The sequence below is a fragment of the Perca fluviatilis genome, chromosome 22 (genome assembly GCF_010015445.1).
Source record: "Perca fluviatilis chromosome 22, GENO_Pfluv_1.0, whole genome shotgun sequence".
In the NCBI taxonomy this organism is placed as follows: Eukaryota; Metazoa; Chordata; class Actinopteri; order Perciformes; family Percidae; genus Perca; species Perca fluviatilis.
Window position 1 is genome coordinate 22,696,931 of NC_053133.1, and position 17,385 is coordinate 22,714,315.

A 17,385-nucleotide genomic window follows, 5' to 3' on the forward strand; every position below is an offset into this window, starting at 1 on the left:
CCTCAAATGACCTACTTCATAGACTTTGTTTGTTCTATTACAGTCAGAGGTATTTGAGTTATTCTATGCACTGAGTTGAGAATGAAACAAGAACAGTTTATGAAAAGAGAAAACTTTATTCAACAAAGCACCAATATTTATACAGAAACATGTGACTTTTCCCCTTGGAATTTCTTTTTCAGCATGAAAATATTGAATTTGTTTCAATTGTATCTCTAACGCTGTTTTAACTGTTGTCAACATCCTCCAAAAATTTTGAAACATTAAAAAAAACTGTACAAAAAATAGAAAAGAGGCAAAAAGTGAGAAGAAACAGTCATTGGACAAACAACAAACGATAAATTACATTCTTAAATTGAATCATCTGATTTCATGTTATGTACTGTCTGTGACGGTATAAATAAATCATTGAATTTAAATTAAATAGTCTATTGAGAGAAAGAGCTACTAAGGTGTGAGATCACGAAGATGTATGAAAAGCTACAACACAAACAACACGCTCAAGGATGAAATTATTGAATTAGAAAATATTTTTAAAATAAAGTACAGTGCATCAAAAATGACTTTGTTGGCAACACTGGCTGTCTGGTCTTCCCACTGTTGGACGAGGGACAAGGTAAGTTATGGAAACAAATGTCTAAAGATTTTCCATGACAACCTGTAAACAAAGTAGCTTTATGTTTCCATCACAAAAGTCTTTGGAAATCTATCATTTGTAAAAAAAAAAAAAAAAAAAAAAAAGGATAGGTGCAGATTCCTGCAGCCGCTGCATCCTCACTCTCTTGAAATCACAACTAGACGATAAACTTTAAAAAAGAGACGTCTTATTCTCAGCACACCTCGGTGACTATGTTAGGAAAAGTCATTTGTGATTCTTTTGTTGCAAATGAGTCCACTTCCTTTGAAAAAAAGGTTAAAAGGTGCTGCGTGTATCATTTTAACGTTAATAAATCATTACCACATTCTCTTTGAGATGTTAGCATTATTGCCATTAATAGGTACAGAAGAAGACTGGCAGCCTCCATCAGCCTCTGTGTTGCATTTAACATTATGTGCCACCAGGTTGAATATAAGGAGAAATCTTCTGGATTGCTGCAGAACACTAAGGGGCGTTCCTTTAAGGTGCAAATTTGGATTGCACGCAATCCACAAAATGATTCCAGTTCCACAGCGTAGCATCAACCTTGACGTTAGTTTACCCTCACAGATTATATCTTGGCTGTGGTCAAGAGTTTGTTACTGCCACTTAATAATCTTCTCGCTACTCAGAAAGAACACAGAGTGTTAAATGTGGTCCTCGGTTTTAAAAACTACAAAATGCTACACCTACTGTAGCACCAAAGATGGGCTGAAAACAACGTCCTTTTTTTAAGAAAGACACTCAAATCTAACGTTTACAGTGGCTGGGGTGGGCTCCTTCGTGGAGTGGTATGGGGCGGAGGACTTAAGAGTTTTTGTGGGTCTCGATGCAAAGAATGATGTACTGGTTGGAACAGCTCCGCGTGTGCTGGCCCAGGAGCAGACCTGAGATCAGGCTCGATGACTGGCCCATGACAGACATGTGGTCCGCTCGCCACGTCTCACAGTGCTTGTCCACCACTCGGAAACCCCTGCTGGTGGAGCCGTGCCAGATACTCTTCTGAGGCCTGACAAGTAGATGACAGAATATATTAACAACAAAAAATCTAAATAGCAACAGACAGACACAGACAAACAAGTAGGGAGTCAAGTTTACTGACCAGAAGGGGTCAGCTAAAACATCCCGTCCGTCAAAGGAGTAGATAGGTATCCTGGCATCCCATGGTCCCCCGTCGCCATTGAAAATTGACCGCCAGTTCCTAAACATCACATCTCCCTAAAAGAAGAACCATTGTGAGTTAGATGCAGCCAGAAGTTCTTTGTCTGTAGAGGGCTCCCTGCATTATAAAGGTTAAAAGTATAGTAAGTGATGTTAATCTAATACAGTTTTTGCCATATTTAGTGAATATCTGCACACGGTCACCTAGCTCTCTATTTACTGTGTGTGCTGAAAAAAAAATTGGTGTCAATACACAGCCCTGGCTGTGAAAATGGAAAACAAACAGAAAGGAGTGCACGAGGCACAAAATATTGTTACAGCCAATCAGCAACAGACAGCGACAGTTGATGGTGTGTGTGTGTGTGTGTGTGTGTGTGTGGGGGGGGGGATTTGAATGTGCCTGCCAGTTGTAGTTATCTGTCCGTTAATCTGGGGGGCAGAGCTTCTGAAGGGGCGGTTGTATTTGTTTGGCTGTTGAGTCCAAATATCAACAATCTATGTGCAGAATCACTTACTGCACCTTTGGTAAGTGCTAGCAGCTATTTGACCGTGAAAAAGAAATTTAAAAAACAGCAGCGGAGCAGACTCACCCTGAGGTTGGTAACGGGCAGAGTTTCCCTGAAACCAGGATAGACCACATGGACCAGGTCTTGCCTTTGGGAAGAAATGAAGGCGCGATAGTTTGGAGCCAAACCCATTGCCTTGGCTTGTTCATAACACATCCGGTCGGCTACGTCGAGCCCCATCATGTCGCCTGAGTGGGGCTGGTTCAAAGCCACCAGGTTGAGCTGGAAGGAGAGGAAGCATGATCAGTGTTAGTCCACTGTAGGATACTAAACAGGTCCTTTTTGTCATTCCTTACAGTTAAAGGTGCAGTAGGTAAGACTTAGAAAACTAACTTTCTGTCATATTTGCTGAAGCTGACCCTATGTTCCAGTAGAACTACATGAAGCAGGTCATTAAAGACAAAATCCGGCTCCTCTGGCACCACCTACAGCCTGTAATGCGATTTGCAAAAATCCACCGCTCCCTGTTCAGATGCACCAATCAGGGCCGGAGGGGCGGGGGGGTGTCTAGCTGTGTGTAATCGCTGCTCAGGCACACGCATTTCATAGCGTCCTCCCCTCCTCCTTCCCACGAGCTACAGATAGGTTTCCTCCCCTTCCCCCCTTCTTCACACGCGCTCTATCGTGCACAGCACTCCCTTGTTGGGGGAGGGGCTTAGGAGACCGTTTTGGCCTTTAGCGGAAAGGGGGGATGGAGTGAGAAGTTGTCGATGTTCACATTTTTGGGCCTGGATCTTCACAATCCTACCTACAGCACCTTTAAACAACTCCTCAGAGTCTAGAGTGAGTCCTGCAAGGGTTAGTCTGCAGTAAAAATGCCGTACATTGTCACAGTTGTTCTGCGTTTTGACCACAGACAAACAAAAACAAAACACATTTGAAAGTCAAGGAAAGACAACTATGCTGTGAAAACCATAAATGTCCTTAATTTTTCATAAAATAATGTTTTACCTAAAAATAGTACATATTTCATAGCATACCTTTCCAAATTCATTTTTGAAGAATTTTTAGGAATTCATATTTCACTGTAAAAAGTCAACTTAAGCGAGAAGCGGTAGTTCAAATAATAGTCTTATTGACACTCACCCTTTCTTTAACTGAAATTATTCTTTCCATCAGGTCACCTCTTATCTGGTATGCAACTCGGGGCTAAATGAATAGTTGAATATATGTTAAATGGATGAATAATGCATACAAAGTACAGCATTCCACAACAGCATTTTTTTACTGAGCAAAAAAACATAAAAACAAGCAAAACATACCTCATCTTGCGGGATAATGTTATTGGAGAGGTAGATCAGACTGCCAAGCTGTGGAGACAAAACACAGAAAGACTGTAAATTAGATGCAATATGTAGTCCTTAAAGTGCTCATATTATGCTCATTTTCAGGTTCATAATTGTATTTACAGGTTGTACCAGAATAGGTTTATGTGGTTTAATTTTCAAAAAACACCATATTGTTGTTGTACTGCACATTGCTGCAAATCCTCTTTTCACCCTGTGTGTTGAGCTCTCTGTTTTAGCTACAGAGTGAGGCATCTCACTTCTGTTCCATCTTTGTTGGGAGTCACATATGCGCAGTAAGTACTACTAGCCAGTCAGAAGCAGAGTATGAAGGAGTGCCACGCTAGCAGCTAGGCGAGCATTATAACTTGTGTTACTAAGTGACGCATGTTCGTCACAGAAGTAAAGGATGGACTACAACAGAGCTGTTTGGAGCAGTTTGTGAACAGCGTTTTCTGTTAGAGATGGTAAGTGCCTTTGGGGTGGACTTTGGGCTTTTTCACTTTGTAAACCTATAACGTGCACAAAAAGATATATAACACAATAAAGGAAAGGGGAAAAGCCAAAAAGCATAATAGGAGCACTTTAAATTGAATGTGTTGGATGAACAACAAAAAACTCAAAATGTCCCAACTACCAGTTTGTTACATTACATACGCACACACTGTATTAAAGTTACAGGACAGTGGAAGCATTTCACTCGTACAACCGTGTTTCATTTTTTATCAATATTTTATCAATAAAGAGCATTTTGTAAAATAATGCTAATGATTGATCACTGGCCTTTAAAATGTTTCCAATAACCAGAGATGATGTTAAAGTGCTGATTCAAAGCCAGTGAATAAGACCAAAATCATTCCTGAAAGGAACGTATTTTCCAATTAATGGGTTCAGACAGGTTTCAAAGGCAAATCAGGAAAGTCACTCAATGCTTCGCTGACCATGAAAACGACCGAGTAATAAACAGAGAAGCAATTAAACTTTCTTTTACACCATTTCATTTGCAGACAAGCCCTGACCTACATGTATATCATTTTAAGGGGCACAGCTCCCAGCTACCGTATGCTACAGCTTCATTTTTCAGACTGTTCTGACAGTAATGTGCATATGTGATGCTTCTTAATTATGTTTCATATCGATGTCATTGCATTTATTTAAAGGTCCCATGACATGGTGCTCTTTGGATGCTTTTATATAGACCTTAGTGGTCCCCTAATACTGTATCTGAAGTCTCTTTTATATAGGCCTTAGTGGTCCCCTAATACTGTATCTGAAGTCTCTTTTATATAGACCTTTGTGGTCCCCTAATACTGTATCTGAAGTCTCTTTTATATAGACCTTAGTGGTCCCCTAATACTGTATCTGAAGTCTCTTTTATATAGACCTTAGTGGTCCCCTAATACTGTATCTGAAGTCTCTTTTATATAGGCCTTAGTGGTCCCCTAATACTGTATCTGAAGTCTCTTTTATATAGACCTTAGTGGTCCCCTAATACTGTATCTGAAGTCTCTTTTATATAGACCTTTGTGGTCCCCTAATACTGTATCTGAAGTCTCTTTTATTTAGACCTTAGTGGTCCCCTAATACTGTATCTGAAGTCTCTTTTATATAGACCTTAGTGGTCCCCTAATACTGTATCTGAAGTCTCTTTTATATAGACCTTAGTGGTCCCCTAATACTGTATCTGAAGTCTCTTTTATATAGACCTTAGTGGTCCCCTAATACTGTATCTGAAGTCTCTTTTATATAGACCTTAGTGGTCCCCTAATACTGTCTCTGAAGTCTCTTTCCCGAAATTCAGCCTTGGTGCAGAATTACAGCTACTAGAGCCAGTCCCACAATGAGCTTTCCTTATTATGTGCAAGATTCCAGATCGGCCCATCTGAGCTTTCATTTTCTCAAAGGCAGAGCAGGATACCCAGGGCTCGGTTTACACCTATCACCATTTCTAGCCACTGGGGGACCATAGGAAGGCTGGGGGAACGCATATTAATGTTTTAAAACCTTATAAAGTGACATTTTCATGCCATGGGACCTTTAATACAGAGTGATTTGATGTCAGATTTACCAAACCTAAATATATAAGACTAGTCCAAGTCAGTACCTGTATCTCTTTCCATCCCTGGGAGACTTTTAGGAAGAGACTTCCTGTGGCTGTGACGTACGCCAGAGTTCCTTCTGCATCCCTGACGGTGTGCTGCATCATGCTCTCACGGCTCGCAAATGTTTTCAGCTGAGAAACAAATGACGAGAAGAAACCCTCAACCTCTCTCTGTAAACTTTTATACGGATACATTATTGATTTTACAGCAACATGGTGGGTAATTATGCACATGTTAGCAAAGCATGCTGGTGTATCATTTATACGTAGTTCGACAGCCTGGCCAGAAAAACACTTACAGATGCTGCGTTACCCGAAGCTCCAGGAGGTCCAGCGGGTCCAGGAGGTCCAGGGGGGCCGGCAATGGTCAAAGCTGCCATAACAAAAATGTCAACTCCTTTCACACAAGCACAGCAGCTACAAGAACGTCATGTAAACTTAGAAGACTATTTCTATACAGGATAACATTTTGCTGCTGACAACGTATGTATGACTGATGTATTATACCTGAGCCATATCTTGGCGTTGACACAGAGGGTCCCGGAGGCCCGGGTGGCCCAGGAGGGCCGACCGGTCCTGCTCTGCCATAGCCTGGGATACCTGGTGAACCTGGCACCCCAGGGTGGCCTGGTGGACCAACGACAGACTCTCCTTTGGGTCCCTGAAATGTGGAAGTTATTGATTGCTTTAGTTGGTACATCTTTTGTCACAAAGATGACACAGCGTTTATCCATGTAATTGCAACTCACCACAAGTCCTGGTCTCCCAGGGATACCTGATTGCCCGGGAAACCCTGCCTCCCCCTTGTTTCCCTTCTCGCCTTTAATGCCCACGTCACCAGTTACAACCTGTGGTTACACGCACAGGCAAGGAGACACACACACACACACACACACACACACACACACATGAATGGTGAGTTTGATGGCACTTAAAGAAGTATGCCCTCAAATTATTATTTTTTAAAAGCACTTCCATAATAAAACTTACCCAGTCTCCACTACGAAAAAATGTGTCTAGAACAGAGAAAACAGAGGAGGGAGTTATAACTTATTATAAAATTCAAAAACATATTCTATTTTTCACAGGATGGTCATTCAATTCTTTTTTCTTTTTTAAAGATGCCCTGCCACACAATGTATTTTTTGAAATATGTTAGGTCCATATGTGTTTGTGTTATGTGGTGAATGTGAAAATTAACTGCTACCTTCTCTGTCAGCTCTAGCCACTGAAAAGAAATAGGCGGAGAAATCAGGCCAATTACAAAAGCTGGTCAGTCTAACATCATGTTGCCTGAGCTCATTACTATTCATGAGCTTGCCCAGTTGTACTGGGTAAATGGTGCTGACAGCCAGGCTCTCATTGGCTAGCTGTTAGCCAATCAGATTCAAACAGCTTAGCTTGTTGAATATTAATGAGAACTGGCACAAATCGAGCTGAGTCTTCCTGCAGGCTTTCTATACCAAGGCATTTTTTTCCACAAAAAATGTTACAGAGTCCATGGTAGAACTTCAGCCATCACCACAAAGTAATACAATACGTGTGGCAGGGCACCTTTAAACACCAGGAAAGTGCTTTGGAAGTACAGAGAAAATACAAAATGTCCGTCTTAAGATAAAATCAGGCCTTTAAATTCACTAATTTTAATAACCCATTTTTCCTTTTCATTATGGATTATTCTTTCTCTTTGAATGCATTTAAAGGGATTTACATTTTTATTTCTCAGTGTCTATACATCTGAGAGCGGTTAGTGTTGACTCACTTGGTGGCGCCGGTATCCCAGGAAGGCCTCTATCTCCCTTTTCTCCTTTTAGTCCCGTCTGACAGTTACCTTAGACACAAAGAGCCAAACTTGAGTTAATTGCATGTCCTTACATTTGACTTGTTGATGCAGAGATTGGTTTTAAATTTAAAAGACTTTGTTTATTGAAAGTATGTTCTACATTCGTTTGTACTGCTGCTATCCTAAGTATTCTGTAAAGCTGGTCTATATTGAAATGTTTGGATAAAAGTGGTTCAAACATGTTTATAATTCATGGCAAACATAAAAGGCAACCCAACCTACCCGCTGCAATGGTTCCATTGGTATTAAGCTGAAATAATTGAGCACAAACATATCAGCAGCAGTCAGCAATGACTTCATGTGGAAATCATGCTAACTTCAACAAAGCTTGAATTACTTTCAGAATAAATATCAGGTTAATTATCACTGAAATATATATATATATATATATATATATTTTTTTTTGTTAAATTACATTCCATTATCAAATATTAAATCATCTAAGCTGTATTGTTAATATCATAATCAACATGAAAATGACACATGCAGATTTTCTGTGGATGTGATGTTAGTAACTACCTCATCTTTGTATAGGCAGTAGGCCTTCACCTTTCCAGACTGGACATGCAGCATGCAGGAATATTTTCGAACCTGAGTGATAAAAGGTTATGTAGTACCGGTGTTACACAGAGCAACACACACGCACGCATGCACGCACGCACGCACACACACATCGGAAGGGAGTTTGTGATTAGGAGATATGTCTGAATGGGCTCAGCAGGAAGTGATGAGATTGTGCAGACAACTGTGGTTTAATGAAGATAGACGGACACTTAGGATGCAGGTTAGCTGTCACTCTAAAGGCCTGCAAAGAGAGTTCAACCTGGACATTGACTATTACACAGCATGTGCTAAAGGAAATAAAACATGCATAGTAGCATCTCTTATAGACTCATATGTATCTTTTTTAATCTTCCAGGCCACCATGAGTAAAATGAACATTTACAATATAGACAGCAGGAGGAAAAGTTCTCAAGCACAGGCAGTAATAAAACATATTTATAAAGACATGTTTTATCAGCAACATGGATGCACGGACGGAAACTTACGGGCATTTTGCAGTGGGGTCTGGGAGGGATGGGGAACACGGTCTTCAATAACCAGGGGAGAACGGGGACAGTGAGCACATTAATAAAACATGATGATAGAGTCAGATCTGTGTGTTGATGAATGTGTGTGCGCTTACTCCTTTGGGGCAGTTGAATATTCCTGGGAGGCCCGGCAGCCCAGGACGGCCAGGACGTCCCTAAAGAGCGCAATCGAAGAAGACCAGACAACATTAAATAGAAGAAGATAAGAGAAGAGTGAGCGTTTTCAACAATTTAAAGTATACTGCGAATGAAAAAGTACTGTAGGTGCTATAAAACTAAAAGTAATATCAACATCAAACTGGCACAAATCAATCATCTTCTACCACTCAATCACCACAGGTTTCATTTGCAGATATTGAACCAGTATGTTCTGTATTATTTCACAAACTTCTACAGTCTTTTTACAGGCTCAGGTGTGTGACTCACCGGCAGGCCTGCAGAGTCCCCCCTCTCTCCTTTTAGTCCCATCAGGCCTGGACGACCCTACACACACACACACACACACACACACACACACACACACACACACACACACACACACACACACACACACACACACACACACACACACACACACCCCCCAAAGGCATCTAAGTTACAACAGTATGGAAAGTTAGATTGGATTTAACTTTAATGATTCCCACAGGCACATTTGGGAAATTGGGTTTTTGTTGACTGAGTCAATGTGTGATTTAATTTAACGTTGAAGCCAAAGCGTAACTTTGGGTTCAACATTGGGGGGGAGGGGAGTTGAGAGCTCCACTTTTGGGCAAAACTGAAATTTTCGGCACTCTGATCATTTTTTCTGCAAAAATTTAATAACAAGTTATGGTGCTGTAACCCCCCATCCACCCCCGTAAATTACGCTTATGGTTAAACCTATCAAACAGCAGGTGTATTGAACTTATGGGTTGAAAAGCTGTGTTTTTCATAGCTTAAGTCATACTATTGTCACTTGCGAACATTACAAATATATATATATATATATATATATATATATATATATATATATATATATATATATATATATATATATTATACATAAGGAAGTCTTAGTGTCTGTGTGCCCTTTTAATCAAATAGGAAATGTTTGGTGAGTTCATGGTGCTTACAGGCCTTCCAGGAAAACCAAATTCTCCTTTGGGTCCTGGTGGTCCGATAGGCCCCTGTTAGGAACAAAACAAAGTGTCTGACAGTACATCTTAAACACATTAACAGCGCCTTCATCCATAGCAGTGGAAACAATTAGAGTTAATGGTGTTATAAAACATGAAAAGTGAAATGATTTGCCTTTGGTGCTGCCTGCTAAAACTTACCGGAATTCCAGCGGCTCCGGGTACACCATTATCTCCCTGCAAACAAAGATACAGTTACACTCATTTTTATGATGTTTTCAAAACCATATACCACCGTATGATACTCAAATCATGACCAACATGCATAAACTAAATATCCATAGAAAGTGCACGCAAAAAGAGCAATGCGAGTAAAATGATCGGGATCTAGAAAAACAGTGACAACAAATATAACCTTGTCTCCTTTGGGTCCCACTGGAACAGCCAGGCCTGACGTCATGGATCCATCTGCAGCGATGATAAATCCTGGCTCACCCCTTTCACCCTGTATGCATACACACAAGTAAACAATCACATAAACCATGTAGACAGAGACTTAGACATTAACTTCTGTTAAACTGTGTGTATAAAGAAACGAAAAAGTTTGTTTTGCGTATTTAGTCTGCTTAGATATTGTTTATGTGCATAGACAAGGCATGCGTGTCCCACTTACTTTCAGTCCTGGATGTCCTTGAACTCCTGGCAACCCCATGTCACCCTTTGGACCCTGTGGTCCCTGCAAACATTTAGGATATTTTATTATATTTATTATAAGTAAGATAATTTCATATCTAACTTCTGGACTATGTCATTGAGTTAAAATAATTTCTCTTCATGTTGTCGTATCCATGTTCGTGCACTGTGTCATAGGGATGCACCGAATCCAGATTTTTGGGGTTCGGCCGAATACCGAATCCACTGGTTAAGATTCTGACGAATCCGAAACCGAATACCAAATCCTAGTCCCATCCCCAGTTCATTAACACAGTAAACACATTCATGAAGTAAACAACGTCCATAGCCTTAATTGAATTCACACGCTCTTTTCACATCGTAGGAAAGCACATCGCTATCGCCAGATGAGTGACAATTTCGTTTGGCAAATTTTCGCTAACCAGTGTATGATGAAGGCATGTTGGGTGGGTAAAATTAGAAAGCTAACGTCAGCTAACGAGCAGCAGCCGGCCGTTCAGTCGCTCCGCTCCCACTGTAGGGGGACTCATTTGCCGAGAGAACGGCTGACAGCCCGGGAGAGGCACTGTCTGAGTAACACAAGTTTTTAGCTGTGACTGTCCTTTCTTTACCGTACCTGAAGTTGCTGCATTTTGGCTGCTGTCTGTGGAATCCTTCATGCGTGGCTCATATTCTTTCAGATGTTTCATGCGCAGGTGTTTGGGCAGCGGCAATGTTATGTGTTGTTTTGGGTCCTTGCCGCCGCAGGACAGGTCCGCATTGCGGGTTGGGTGTGTGGCTTGGCTTGGGTCGCCTTCTTTTGGCTGGGGGTGCTGCCGGGTGGGGCTTTTTCTGCTCGCGAGTTCCATTTTTACTTTCTCACAACCTACTGCATTGAACGCTCCACCTACGTAAACACCTTCCCGTAATCAACGGCGGCGTCATTACGTCAACCAGCGTAGCGTGCGTAGTGCAAGCGTAGGGTTCGGTCCCGTGGAAAAAAATTCTAAGGTTCGGCAGAAACCGAACCCCGTCAAAAAAGCCCAATATTCGTCCAAACCCGAATCCTGGATTCGGTGCATCCCTACTGTGTCATGTACAGTGCTTCTGATGTTACTTCTGTTTGGAAGAAGAAACCCTGACAGCTGAAAGCATTAACTGGAACAAAGGTCTGTTACACTCTGCAAACATAAACCAACGGTAGCTAGCTAACCACACATTTGCTGTTGTCAGGACATCATCATCATTTGGTTTCTGATTTTTATCTGATACTCACAGCGGATCCCTGAGCGTCAAAAATCCCTGAGAAGTTCAAGGCACCATCTGTATCGTTAAGTAGAAGCTGAATAAGAGGCAGAAGGAGAAAAATCGTCAATGTAATCAAACTGACTCAGTGAAAAAAATCAATCAATCACTCTGGTTACACAATATTACAGGTCATTGAAGCTTGTATCCCTCAACATGGTAGTAGAAAAGTGGCACTAACATTGGACTCTCCCTTTTGGCCTACTGTGAGTAAGCCTCTTCTTGATTGGCTTTGCTCAGGTGCTAGCATAGACTGTATAAAATATGGACATGATCTCCGTGACATCACCCATAAGTTTCTGAAAAGCAAAAATGAAGCTCAAAGTGGGCGGCTCCCAGTGGTTACAACAGTTGCCATCCTGGTATCGCCATGATCCGGACTAATCCAAAAATGGACAAAGAGATGGAGTGTAGATGGAGCTGAGGGGGGCTACAGTAAGCTACAGTCTATGGCCGCCTCCTGTGACGGCAGCCACCTGTCACTCAAAGTGGCCGCACTTCTAATTATGCACAATTTGAAGTCTTAATATAATTTAAACGGGGGAGTTGTGGAAAAAAAATCACGCCCTGTACAGTTGTCATGAAGGGGGTACTTGGCTATACCAAAACCGTTTTTTTGAGAAGTAAAGGCATTAGGCATTTTAGCATTGGGGTCTATGGGGATTGGTCTATATCCACGACGTTCCACTTCTGGGATTGCTCCGGTGCCGCTGGAAATTCCGCCGGATTTCACTAGTTTTGGCCGGATGTCCGGTACCTTCCGCTTTCTTTACGTTGGAATTTTAAACTCCGGTGGATTTAGGAGGACTATGGTTAACTGCAGGGTAAATCCAGACAGCTAGCTAGACTATCTGTCCAATCTGAGTTTTCTGTTTCACGACTAAAACAACCTTGAATGTACACGTTCCACCAAAACAAGTTCCTTCCAGAGGCAATTTGAAATGCCAATAAACCAGAGCACGTTTTCCTCCCATCCTGGAATGCTGTGTGAACTAGCCAGACCCTCCTCCACAGTTCTGTGGAGGAAGGTCTGGCAAAGCAAGACTAATGGGGATTGACTCGCTTTTGAATCCAGCCTCAAGTGGCCATTTGAAGAACTGCAGTTTTTTGCACTTCTGCGTTGGCTTTCAGTTTTCAGCCCCGGAAGTTGCCGCTTGGCTGCTACTTACATCCTGGAGGTTGGTAAGGGATCCTGGTGGTCCAGGTGGTCCTGGAGGGCCGGGCAGACTGAGCCCGTCCCTGCCCCTCTCTCCCTGAAAAAACAAGTTTGACATTTTAGCCTTTCAGTAAATAGCAACACAAAATGCTCTGCATTTTAAATAAGTGTGAGTTTGGCCACTTATCCACTCCTTCATAGTTTTACCTTCTGTCCTGGCTCTCCACTGTTCCCCTTTGGTCCCTGTAGGTGACACAAGATAAGACACAAACACTCAAAGTAAAACCATATTTCAGAATCAGAATTATCTATAGGTAAAAGTAATATCAGTACGAACCATTTCTATAAATCAGACATCTGACACAAACTCTTTAATCTGTTCATGTATCTACAGTATAAGTTCAGTCATTTACTGACCTCTTCCCCTTTTAGTCCCTCCAGTCCTGGAATCCCTGTTGGTCCTGGAGCACCTGCCTCCCCCTACAGATGCCACAAAGAAACATTCATCACATACATCACTTGTACTGTATAAGAAAACCTGCCACCTCCTCTAACAGTGGCAAAATGCATTCCCCTAAGCTCCATGTTATCAAGTAAAAATCACATCAAAAGGACTTGATTTCTACCGACTTCACACATTCTCTCAATTAGTTTTGGTGATTAATAATTAAAGTAAAGTTCCATTCTTATAACAAGATTCACTGTGATGTATTGCTTCATTTCTGTAGGGAGGTAACATGAGAATGTCAGGTCAGATTCAACAAGAAACTGGTCAGAGGACAGTGTTGCTGCCAAAAGCTGACATCGCTTGTCGCCATGTGGTCTTTCACTCTACAGCTGTTTACTGTGACCTCAAAGTTCAAGACATTTAAGAAGCTTGAGCCAACAGCTTGTGCTGAGATAACACTAATATCTCAAAAAGGGTTACAGAACTTGAACTGTACAGCGGACTCACCTTTTGCCCTGGCTTTCCTGTGGAGCCGTCTAAACCATCTTTACCCTATGAGAGGCAAAGAGGAAATAAATAAATAATAAAATGATCATTATAAATAACCAGCGTTTAAGACCCTGACACACCAGACAGAGACCCTGACACGCCAAACAGAGGGCCAGCTGTCGATGAGCATCTGTAGCCATATTTTTTGCGGTGTATCCAGCACCGTTGGCACTAGCCGGCCTTTGAGCATGTTGAATCGAGAAATTACTCTGATTGGCAGTTGAGTTTAAGCGAATCAGTGTGCGAGAACAGAAATGGAAATGAGGAAAGAAAGCAAACGACTTAAGTCATAGGAGCATGAGATCGAAAAACAAACTTGATATATCAGGTAAGATTTTCTTCTTAGCCATTGAGCTTTTCAGCAGAAACTGTTAGTGTTATTGTTCTCTAGCGCCCAGTAAAAATAATTAGTTCTTTCAACATCGGATTGTGTTGTTAGCTAGCTTGCTAACTAATGTCTTCTGGTTTCCCTTTTTGAATACAGACTAACGCCACCTGCTGGTACGTACAGTTATTTCCTCTCATCCAGACGCAGGATGTACATGCTAGTTGGCCATTGGCTGTAGTCATTGTGGTGTGTTCAATTGAAACGTTTTTGGCCCAGACACAGACAATGCAACAGTCGGCTCTCGTCACAGTTAGTTCTTTGATGTCTGTTTGGTGTGTCTGTGCTTTTAGAGCACAATTGGACTACAGTATTACTGTAAGTATCACAGACACTCAGATATCTCACCTTTGGTCCTTCAAGTCCAGGGATTCCTGGAGGACCCTGTGTAACAAATACAAAAAGGTGACAAAAATAGCAGTTGATGATATGATGAAATTACACTGTACAATGAACATAAAAGCTAAATGTTAAGGTGGGGAATGCTCTTCGTGCTGACACACTCAATGCAGTTAGTACCTGTGGGCCTCTGGAGAGCGCAGCTCCTAAACCATTCTGCATCCCAGAGCCTTCCAAGTCCTAAAACATTTTACAAAAAAGAAATATTCCTAATGATTGAATTGTGAATGTCTAAGAAGATATTGTGAGCAAGTAGGTATAACCATTTCAATAAATTTCATAATATCCCCACGCCTGGCTGAATACAGCAGACTTGCACTGAAAAAGCTGACGGCAAACCACTAATAACAAAACTATCTATGCATCACACACATTGCAAACTAGTTTGTCGATGAGAAAAGAAGGCACTGCTTCAGTGCTGAGACCAGGCACATATGGGATGGGATGGTGTGTAGATATTATGCTAAAATCAGTGCAAGGTCCAGAATTCTTTCTAGACAACCAAGCAGAAACAACCATCATGCTGTAGTCCCTCATATAAAGAAAATGGTACGGATAACAATATCTCCTAATTCCATCAATCTAATGTTGTCTGTGACAGGTTGAGCTATACTGTAAGTAGACTGGTCATGATGTAAAGAAACAGCAAGTACCTCAAAGTCCATGGTGTAGCCTCTCCCAGGGGGACCTGGAGGCCCAGGGGGGCCGGCTGGCCCCCTGGGACCAGGCTGCCCTTCTGGACCCTCTGAGCCTGGTAGGCCTGGAAACCCTGCAGGGCCCTGATCTCCCTGCAAGAGATGTGATATTTAAAATGATGATGATGGAATCAGTTAAACCAATAAAGTTCCCATGAGAAGTATGAGAAGGGGTAAAGGGTGAGCTAGGGATATGGATTTTGGATAGTGACAATAGGAGAAACCGGGGTGAGTGGAAAGGGAGAGCCACTTACAAGAATAGACTAGACAGAATCGAGACATACATTACAAGTAGGGCTGGGCAATATATCGATATTATATCGATATTGATATATGAGGCTAGATATCATCTTAAATTTTGTCATTATCATAATATCGCTATATGACACAAGTGTTGTCTTTTCCTGGTTTTAAAGGCTGCATCACAGTAAAGTGATGTCATTTTCTGAACTTACCAGTCTGTTTTAGCTGTTCTGTTATTTGCCTTTACCCACTTAATAATTATATCCACATTACTAATGATTATGTGTCACAGATCTCATTGTGTAAATATTTGGTGAAAGCACCCTCAATAACCCTACCCTAAAATATCTCCGCACTATCAATATCGAGGCATTTGGTCAAAAATATTGTGATATTAGATTTATTAATCACAAGCTAAATGTAGTGTACTGTACAAATACCACTTTGGGTAGAACAGGAATCTAAAAGGTGAATTATAAGTATGACTCCTAATATCAGTAATGGTGCTTCACTGCCTGGTCAAGGACATAATCGAGATTTTACCTTTGCTCCTGGTTGCCCGCTGACACCAGACTCTCCCTGTTAAACAGATGAAATTCAATAAAATCACATGAGCTACCACAATGACGAGAGAGAGAGAGAGAGAGAGAGAGAGAGAGAGAGAGAGAGAGAGAGAAAGAAAGAGAGAGAGAGAGAGAAAGAGAGAGAGAATAGTTTCAGGTCCGCACAAAAAGGCAGAGCAGCTATTGCAACACAGACTTGTTTCCACTCAAGCTTTATTAGTCCGGGGGGGTCATCTCATTAAGAGCTTGGCTCTTTGTGTTAGGTGGTTATTTAGATTGTGTGTAATTGTTTTTACTAACAGAGCACTAAGAGGCCAGCTCAAGGGAAATCAGAGTGAGCTCACAGAAAAAGCTGATTGGTACAAGTCACATAAGCAAAGAGCCAGCTCCTGGTTGGTGTGCTGCACACATTATATATATATATATATATATATATATATATATATATATATATATATATATATATATATATATATATATATATATATATATATATATATATATATAATTGTAATGATGCATTCTATGTAGCAAACTAATGTTCATTAGCCTCACCTTGTCTCCTTTCTCCCCAGCAGGTCCTGGATCCCCATCTTTTCCATCAACTCCCTGCAAGAGTGGCATGACTAGATTTAAATTTCAGATTTTAGATGCATATTTATTTTCCAGATACCTCCACCAGTGGGAATTACCTCTGTACTCACTGCACAGTTTGCACAGTTTATTAAATTATTGGTCCCATTTATATTTTTGAACAAAAGGTGAATGTAAACTGGTTAAAATTTGAGCATATTAAACAAAGCTAATGGTACTGAAGTGACTAAACCTTTTATGCACTAAAACAGTGCTGCAGTAAATGTTGTAAACCTGCAAGTAGTCCATTCACACAGTTAGTAAAAGCTGATATTTTAAAGACAAAAGACACATTTCCCCCAACAGATGCTGCAGCTCACACCATGTTCAAAAGGTCTTACAGTAGTTTCTGCCAAAATGCTGTTAATATACAGTAGCTCAAGGATCATTGGAAAAGGACAGGACTTACTTCGTGGGTGCATATAGATATAAGATCTTACTTATGTACTTTATACCTCAACCAATATATGCACACACTTCAATATATGCACACGCACGCACACACACACACACACACACACACACACACACACACAC

General features: G+C 41.2%; 1 protein-coding gene across 3 annotated transcripts in view; it reads right to left on the reverse strand.

The window, feature by feature from the left end:
* Positions 1 to 96: 96 nt before the first annotated feature.
* The window catches only part of LOC120552530 (collagen alpha-1(XVIII) chain-like), a 104,723-nt gene continuing 87,434 nt past the window's right edge, over positions 97 to 17,385 (reverse strand). For 2 of the 3 annotated variants that reach the window (XM_039790663.1, XM_039790665.1), the window contains 30 exons: positions 16,771 to 16,824; positions 16,196 to 16,231; positions 15,368 to 15,502; positions 14,835 to 14,894; positions 14,664 to 14,699; positions 13,889 to 13,933; positions 13,351 to 13,413; positions 13,141 to 13,176; positions 12,947 to 13,030; positions 11,749 to 11,814; positions 10,474 to 10,536; positions 10,216 to 10,305; positions 10,002 to 10,037; positions 9,798 to 9,851; positions 9,112 to 9,168; positions 8,781 to 8,840; positions 8,644 to 8,685; positions 8,114 to 8,185; positions 7,817 to 7,844; positions 7,514 to 7,582; positions 6,742 to 6,767; positions 6,501 to 6,599; positions 6,259 to 6,412; positions 6,051 to 6,124; positions 5,755 to 5,883; positions 3,627 to 3,674; positions 3,451 to 3,513; positions 2,389 to 2,586; positions 1,740 to 1,855; positions 97 to 1,646 (listed from right to left, as the gene is read on the reverse strand). In XM_039790663.1, the coding sequence (XP_039646597.1) occupies positions 1,445 to 1,646; positions 1,740 to 1,855; positions 2,389 to 2,586; positions 3,451 to 3,513; positions 3,627 to 3,674; positions 5,755 to 5,883; positions 6,051 to 6,124; positions 6,259 to 6,412; positions 6,501 to 6,599; positions 6,742 to 6,767; positions 7,514 to 7,582; positions 7,817 to 7,844; positions 8,114 to 8,185; positions 8,644 to 8,685; positions 8,781 to 8,840; positions 9,112 to 9,168; positions 9,798 to 9,851; positions 10,002 to 10,037; positions 10,216 to 10,305; positions 10,474 to 10,536; positions 11,749 to 11,814; positions 12,947 to 13,030; positions 13,141 to 13,176; positions 13,351 to 13,413; positions 13,889 to 13,933; positions 14,664 to 14,699; positions 14,835 to 14,894; positions 15,368 to 15,502; positions 16,196 to 16,231; positions 16,771 to 16,824 (2,295 nt within the window). In that variant the 3' untranslated portion in view covers positions 97 to 1,444. The remainder of the gene's footprint in view (positions 1,647 to 1,739; positions 1,856 to 2,388; positions 2,587 to 3,450; positions 3,514 to 3,626; positions 3,675 to 5,754; positions 5,884 to 6,050; positions 6,125 to 6,258; positions 6,413 to 6,500; positions 6,600 to 6,741; positions 6,768 to 7,513; positions 7,583 to 7,816; positions 7,845 to 8,113; positions 8,186 to 8,643; positions 8,686 to 8,780; positions 8,841 to 9,111; positions 9,169 to 9,797; positions 9,852 to 10,001; positions 10,038 to 10,215; positions 10,306 to 10,473; positions 10,537 to 11,748; positions 11,815 to 12,946; positions 13,031 to 13,140; positions 13,177 to 13,350; positions 13,414 to 13,888; positions 13,934 to 14,663; positions 14,700 to 14,834; positions 14,895 to 15,367; positions 15,503 to 16,195; positions 16,232 to 16,770; positions 16,825 to 17,385) is intronic. The other variant, XM_039790664.1, reaches the window with a different exon arrangement.